This window comes from Polistes canadensis, unplaced genomic scaffold (genome assembly GCF_001313835.1).
Source record: "Polistes canadensis isolate GaletaPanama2010 unplaced genomic scaffold, ASM131383v1 scaffold_239, whole genome shotgun sequence".
In the NCBI taxonomy this organism is placed as follows: domain Eukaryota; kingdom Metazoa; phylum Arthropoda; class Insecta; order Hymenoptera; family Vespidae; genus Polistes; species Polistes canadensis.
The window spans coordinates 176,051-183,318 of NW_014569786.1; the positions used below are offsets into that span (position 1 = coordinate 176,051).

At 37.5% G+C, this 7,268-nt stretch overlaps 1 protein-coding gene across 14 annotated transcripts in view; it reads right to left on the minus strand.

Annotated features, from left to right (window-relative positions):
• LOC106790433 (disintegrin and metalloproteinase domain-containing protein 11) overlaps positions 1-5,131 on the minus strand; it is a 74,983-nt gene extending 69,852 nt beyond the window's left edge. For 9 of the 14 annotated variants that reach the window (XM_014755309.1, XM_014755313.1, XM_014755317.1 and 6 more), the window contains exon 1: positions 4,136-4,495. In XM_014755309.1, the coding sequence (XP_014610795.1) occupies positions 4,136-4,220 (85 nt within the window). In that variant the 5' untranslated portion in view covers positions 4,221-4,495. Of the gene's footprint in view, positions 1-4,135; positions 4,503-4,831 lie in introns of those variants that run through there. The other 5 variants (XM_014755318.1, XM_014755315.1, XM_014755308.1 and 2 more) reach the window with 4 other exon arrangements.
• Between the last annotated feature and the right edge of the window lie 2,137 nt (positions 5,132-7,268).

The window sequence follows — 7,268 nt, forward strand, 5'->3', positions numbered from 1 at the left end:
TTTTTTTCTTTTCTACAAGAACGTTGTAATCGGAAAGTGGTAGTAGGCAAGTAGTGGAACCCCAAGGTTACCACATAACGTATTCTCTTACAAGAGTGTAGTATTCGGATAAAAAAAGAAAAGAAAAGAAAAGAAATGAAAAGAAAAGAAAGGAAAAGGGTGGAGAAGAAGGTGGAGGATGGGGGTGGGAAGGAGGGATGGGGGGTGAAAAAAAAGAAAAAAAAAAGGAGCTTAAGCGCGAGTTTTGTCCCGATTTCATTCTGCCGTTTCGTTGGAGCTTGAATTGCACATATTAGGTAAGTGTCGCCCTGTATAACTCTACCAGCGACTCTCTGTCGTGTTCCGGAAAAAAATTTCTGGTATATATTTTGACCTACAGAAGAAAAAAGAAGAAATAGAAGAAGAGGAAGAATAAGAATAAGAATAAGAATAAGAGGAAGAAGAAGAAGAAGAAGAATGTTCTCAGGAGACGACTACTATGACTATAACTATGACTATAACTATGACTATGACGTTCCAAGAACGTGATTTCGAGATTCTAAGATTCTCCAGAATTACACGTCAACCATTTAAGAATTTTTGACTACTTTATATTTTGATTTTATTTTTATTTTTATTTTTCTGTTCACGACAAAAACCAACGTGCAAATTTTGATCGTTAAATGAACTTTATGGTAGATACACACATATATATATATATATACAGACACACCATGGAAATTTGAAAGCCAATAATTAAATTATTTGCATGTTACGAATGAATTTAATAAAAATTCTTTATAATTTAATCGTTGAATCGTTTAAAAAGTTATATTTCTTATTGACATAGTTTAAAGTCAAATTTCCGCATACGTATTATTGAAATGTTATTTATCGAATTTTTAACACATTTCTCCGTTTGATATTTCATAAAGTTGCATTCATACATACATATATAAATACCTATACATATATATATATATATATGTATATACATATATGTACATACTTGTACGTACATTTCCTATGATTTGATTTAAAACATTTTATTTCCATTATATCGTAGCCGTAAATAGAAATGGGCGTAGTTTCATCCCTTAAAATATATACGAACGTTTATCAATCGTTGCTGGTAGTGCTGAGGGAGGTTATTGGGATGGGGTGGGGAAGAAAAAGTAGAGAAAAATATTAAAATGTTCCTTTTATCGACTGAGAAGAGTAAAAAAGACGATTAGACTCTTATCGCGAATGTGTTTTTGTGTGTATGTGTGTATGAGTGTACAATAAACGAAAAAAACGAAATATACTCGAAATAACGAGAAACAAAGATAATTATAAGAACACGTTTAAGTAGAAAAAAAAAAAAGAAAAGAAAAGAAAAATGAATTTGATTCGATCAAAGAGTTTACTTCTACCCCTTTGCACGCACGCACGCATACTTTATCAATCGTGCAAATTTTCAGTTAGGCGTTAGGATGTTTGATTGAACACGAAGGACGCACGCATCATTGGATAAAATCGATGAACAATAATCGTCGTTCGTGCAACTACGACGATTTCTATACGACAGAGGAGGAAGCATTTGCGTGCGGTTTAACGCATTGTGACAGTTGACAAGGCTCAAACCGCACAATTAATTTAATACCTGATGTCTACAGTTCAACATTATGAATAATAAACGAGATTTTTTTTTCTTTTGTTTTCTTTTTTTTTACAATTTTTCAGTGACACACAGGCGGCATATAACATATATGCACGCACACACGAAAGGATATCTATGTATTTTCTTTTTGTTAATGTTAATTGTGTAATTAAATGTTATCTTATGTCCATTATCAGAGAATATTTAATATTTATATAATATTAATTATTCAATATAATTATTTTTTTAGATAAAAGAAAATGGAAGTATATATTTTACGTTCTAGTAAAAATTGTTAACGATTTTAGTTTTTATCGACGATTAACTCGTGCATACTGGGTGGAAATTTACGATCAGGAAAAATCGTAAAAATACTATACGATTTATTAGCCTGATTGATTTATGATACGAAAAGATATACGTGTACTTATTTTTCTTTACGGGATTCTCTTTAAGCTACTCGTCTCTTTATATATATATATATCACGAAAGTGCACCCGTTTAAGAACAATACGTGTGTGTGTGTGTGTATGTCGGTCCTTTACGATTGAAACGTTTAAGGTTTAATAAAATACAAGTCCCTTTTAATGTCACTCAAGGATACGTGTATAAAATAAGAGTATATGTCGTAGGTAATGGGGAAAGATAAGAAAATCTTAAAAGAAAACGTGGAAAAATCAGTGAACAGACGTTTTTTTGGCAATGATTTGGAAACGAATGATTGATCGGAAATTAAACGATAATTAAAATGATTAATCTTCGACGAGAGGAGAATAGTGAAAGGGTAGTATAAAATAAAAAAGAAACAACAAAATTGTTTTCCCGTAAGAATTGTCAGTGAATGGTGTATGACAACGAAGGAAGTAAAGGAAGGTAGGAAGAAAAAGTGAAAAAAAAAAGTTTGCAATAAATCTAAGAGTTTGCGTGCGAGGGTATATTAATCGTCACGAGAATAAGGGTAGTGGATGTTGGGAAAAACGTGATGCAAGAGCCGCGAGCTTTACGAGTTAACGTATCCAAGATACCATCGAGGGTGTCTGACATGTCTCGAGGCAGGCAGGCAGGCAGGCAGCTACGACGAGTTGTTGCGAGCTACGTTTTCAAACTCGATATCACCACCACTTGCTCGTAACGATCTTCAACGAGAAACTTCGAAAAATGACACAAATGGGTCATCGTGTTGAAGGGGAAAAAAAAAAAAAAAGAAAGAAAGAAAAAACGATGAAGGTAGAAAGGATTAGCACCAACTTAGTTAGGCTTGAATTTTAAATATACGATAAGAAGATTAAAAAATCCAAATTTGGATAATAGAATTGAATATAATCTTTTGATTATTTCAATTTTTTCTAGTTAACTTAATTGAGATATTATTATTAAATAAATATGAAATAATATGGAAATATATGACTCTGAACATTAACGATCGAGTTGCTGAAAAAGTTGGGCCTGATGTAGGAACGAAACGTTCAATAAAATCGAAATTAACGTTCTATATTTTTAACCTGTTCAATGTCCCTGTGATACATTTATTAATCATTTTATTTTTGGACGACGATAAACAACTAATTATCATCAAAGTGTTTGACATGTAATCTTTAATTGGTTAGGATAGAATTTTAATATGATAAGAAGATTAGGCAATACAAATTTGAGAATAATATTATGAATAATTTCAATCATATTAATAATTAAAGTATTTTCATAATAGTAATTCGGTTAAGCGCATATACAAAAAGAAATAAATATAATTATTGTTTGAATTTAATGAAATATTTTAATTTTTTCGATTATTGAAATGTTCACATAAATTCCATCCCTATCGAAAATACATCCTAAACTGAATTTCTATCGTATGATACGATCGGGGTTCATCTTAAAATCAGTCATAATCAAAGGGTTAATATGAGAAAAGAAATAAAGATTATAGGATAATCGTTTAAATTATAATTATTTATGTTGTTACGAGTTAACGTATTCAAGATACCATCGAGGGTGTCTGACATGTCTCGAGACAGCTACTACGAGTTGTTGCAAGCTACATTTTCAAACACGAAATCATCACTTGCTCGCACCGATCTTCAACGAGAAATTTAGAAACGTTAAAGTGTCATCGTTGTGCAAAAGAGAAAAAAAGATTCCAACCGATTAGGCTACAATATTCGAATACGAGAAGAAGACAAAGTAATACAGAGAGATTGGAATGATCTTATGATTACGATCTCTCTGTATTAAAAAGGTAAAAAATAAAAAGTAGGAATGAATAAACGAATGAATGAAAACATGAACCGATTGCAAGTTTCGTTTCGGGAATGTGCAAACGTCAGAGGATTTGTGATATACATCTAAAGGATTTAATAATAAATGTGTGACACAAGAGAGTATATAAAATAAACATTATAATGCAAGAGCAAACAAAATAATTAAGTTCAAATGCAATAAAAAAAAAAAAAAAGAAACAAAGGAAAAGATATAAAGATAAAAAGAGATAGAGATAGAGATAGATTTAGACTTTACCTCGCTTGGACGTGGTGTCGGCGGTGCTAATAAATCCATGTACGGCAATCACGAGAACAAAGAGTCCACAGTGTAGCCAAAACATGTTTACGTCTTAACAACATTGTTTAATTCCATTTTACATGACGCTCGTGAAACACTACGATGACGGCGCTGCTTCCGATTTTGCTCATGTCGCGCATAATAATTTCAGCGATACTACCTGGTCGCCGGTCGGATCATGAGTATAACACCCGATCTGTGTGCTGCGGTAGAGTACCGTGCACGGCTCTCTGGCGGGTGCGATTGCTAGACCAGAGAGAGAGAGAGAGAGAGAGAGAAAGAGAGAAAGAACGTGAGAGAGAGAGAGAGAGAGAGAGAGAGAGAGAGTCGTGCAACCGCGAGACTGACAGACAGAGATAGAAAGAGACCTTGCTTACTGAGATGAAGAAGAAAAACGGCTAGAGAAAGAGAGAGAGTGAGGAGTAAGATATATATATATATATATATATATATAGGTATATGTGTATGTGCAGTATAATATAGTATACGTATAAATCTATATATGTTTAAGAGAATAAAAGAAAGAAAATAGATTGGGTGAGGATGAAAGACAAAGACAGATAGATAGATAGATAGATGAATAGATGACAGATAGACAGAGAGAGAGAAATAGAGAGGGGGAGAGGGAAGGCCCGCGCTTTATCCGATAACAACCGGCACGACGACGACGATGACGACGACAACGGTGTGTGTGTGTGTGTGGTATAAAACGTTGACAACGACGGGGTCCTCTTTTAGGACATTTTCTCGATGAAGCTGGGGTACACTGGACACGCGATAAAGCACCACGCTAGCGTACTACTTCCGCGGACGTCCGCTCGGCGTTATAGGAGACGAAAAGATAAGCACCCCCTACTAACGCGCGCGGGGCCAGAGAGAGAGAGAGAAGAAGTGTCCTCCTGGTCTTGAATCACGCCTCGGCTGCCATCTTCTACCTACGCTGGGAGTCTGGAGTATGAAAATATTCTCTCTATGCTGGGGTGTTCCACTCCCACCCCCTCTCCAACCCCTCCCCACTTCCTTCTCTCTCTCTCTCTCTCTCTCTCTCTCTCTCTCTCTGTTACGCTCTTGCTCACGCTCTCTGATTCGTTCTATCTCTATCTATCCATCTTTCTTTTCCTGTCTATCTATCTATCTATCTGTCTCTATCATTATCTCTCTCTCTCTCTCTTTCCCCCCTGTGAGGTTCTTCATCCCACTCGGTCTTCTCTCTTTTTCCTCCCTTCCGAGCGCATTTCCCTCCCCTAATGGGCAGGGAGGAACCCTCTCCGACCCGCGCCCCGACACCAGCTTGGGACCACCTCTTATCGATTCCTGCGCCATTTCCCGTCATTCCTGTCAAATCAATAACCTGGCGGCGGCAGTAGCGGTGGCGACGGTGGGTACCAGTGGTGGTACTCTTGCGATGGTAGTGGTGATAGTGGTAGTATGGTGGTGGAAATACTGCTGCTTCTGCTGCTGCTGCCTCTGCTGCTGCTGCTGCTAGTGGTGGTGATTGGTGGTGGTGGTGGTGGTGGTGGTGGTGGTGGCTGTGGTGGTGGTGGGTGCCGGTTCCTTCTTTGGAACGAATCAGACGTTGCATCGCGCTAAGATAGGAAAACCGACACCAGGGGCGCTGTTGGGTGCTTCGTCGCCACTCCTCGCCAAGTGAGAAAGAGAGAAAAAGAGAGAGAGAGAGAGAGAGAGGAATATACGCGCCGGGTTCGTGGGATAGATATCGCGGGCTGGACCAAAATCAGGTTGAATACTAACTCGGTCATCGAGCAACGACTCGCAAGAGACGGCCGAGTCTGTCCGTGAAAACGCGAGCGAGCAACCAACCAACCACCCAGAGCTGCCGCTGCTTAACGCTGCTGATGCTGATGCTGATGCATTGCCCATAGTTCAGCAGCCCTCGTGATGCTGCTGCTGCTATTGGCCTCCTGCTACTACTAATGCCCGTGGAAAAAGTGGTGGGAGCCCGGCCGGGAATTTCAATCCACCCAGGGCTCCCCTGCCTACCTGCCTGCCCGCCCACCTGCTTGCCTCGTGGCACTAGATTCGATTGATGGTTAGGATCTAACTTTTCCCAGGGTACCAATTTTCGAACCCTTTCTCTCTAAGGTAGAACTTACTAGTCCTATCCTCATCCTCCTCTCCTTCTACTCCTTCTTCGTATTCTTTTTGTTTCTATCTTTTTTCCTTTAGATCTCTCTCCCTCTCTCTTTCTTTCTTTTTCTCGATGAGAGTTTAACGGATCCTCTTTCCCCTTTTGGGAACCAAACTACAAGCGTAAGTTTCGATCGTCCAAGGAATTGTCAGGTTTCCCGATAGGTAGTTATATATCAACTTGAAGGTTTGTGGTCGTCTACCCATAATGCCCTTTCCTATCTATCTATATATATATATATATCCGTGCATTCTCTGTGTGAGTTGATGCAGGTGAATGTGACTATAGTTTCTGAGAATGACGCGCGCGTCATAGTGACGTAGAACTTCGACGGTGAATGACCAACGTCACACACCGTGGATCACCTATAAAATCAGCCTTCCGTGTAAACCTGCACCGAGATATCGAGAATCCAAATAACCAATAGAAACTTACTAATAAATCCATTTTCTTTTGTTATCCATTATTTTTCTATAGAATATCATACGCGATCGCGTAAAAAAACGAATAAAATTATTTTATTTGTTTTTTTTTTTTTTTTTTTTTTTTTTTAAAAAAAAAAAATCTATATTTTATTTGTTGAAGTTATACTTCTTTTCAACACGTTTCGGGAAAAAATAATGAGAGTGAATATGTGCGCGCACAGCGACAGAAAATTAATAGCATGAAGTTTGTCGGTAATTACGATGCGCGCGCACCACGATATGAAATTAACAGCATGAAGTTAGTCGCGTCATAGCCACTTAGCTTGATGTATTATTGTTTTCACGTGTTTGATACAGTTTCTGAATACCAAATTAAATTTAAAAAATGTGCAACAATCGCACCGAATCGACGACGAAATTCAAAAACAGTAATTGACGCTGTATTTAAAAGATGTTATTGAAAAAAGAAAAACAAAACACACCACGAGTGACCCACTTCTATAAATTACAAAGATCC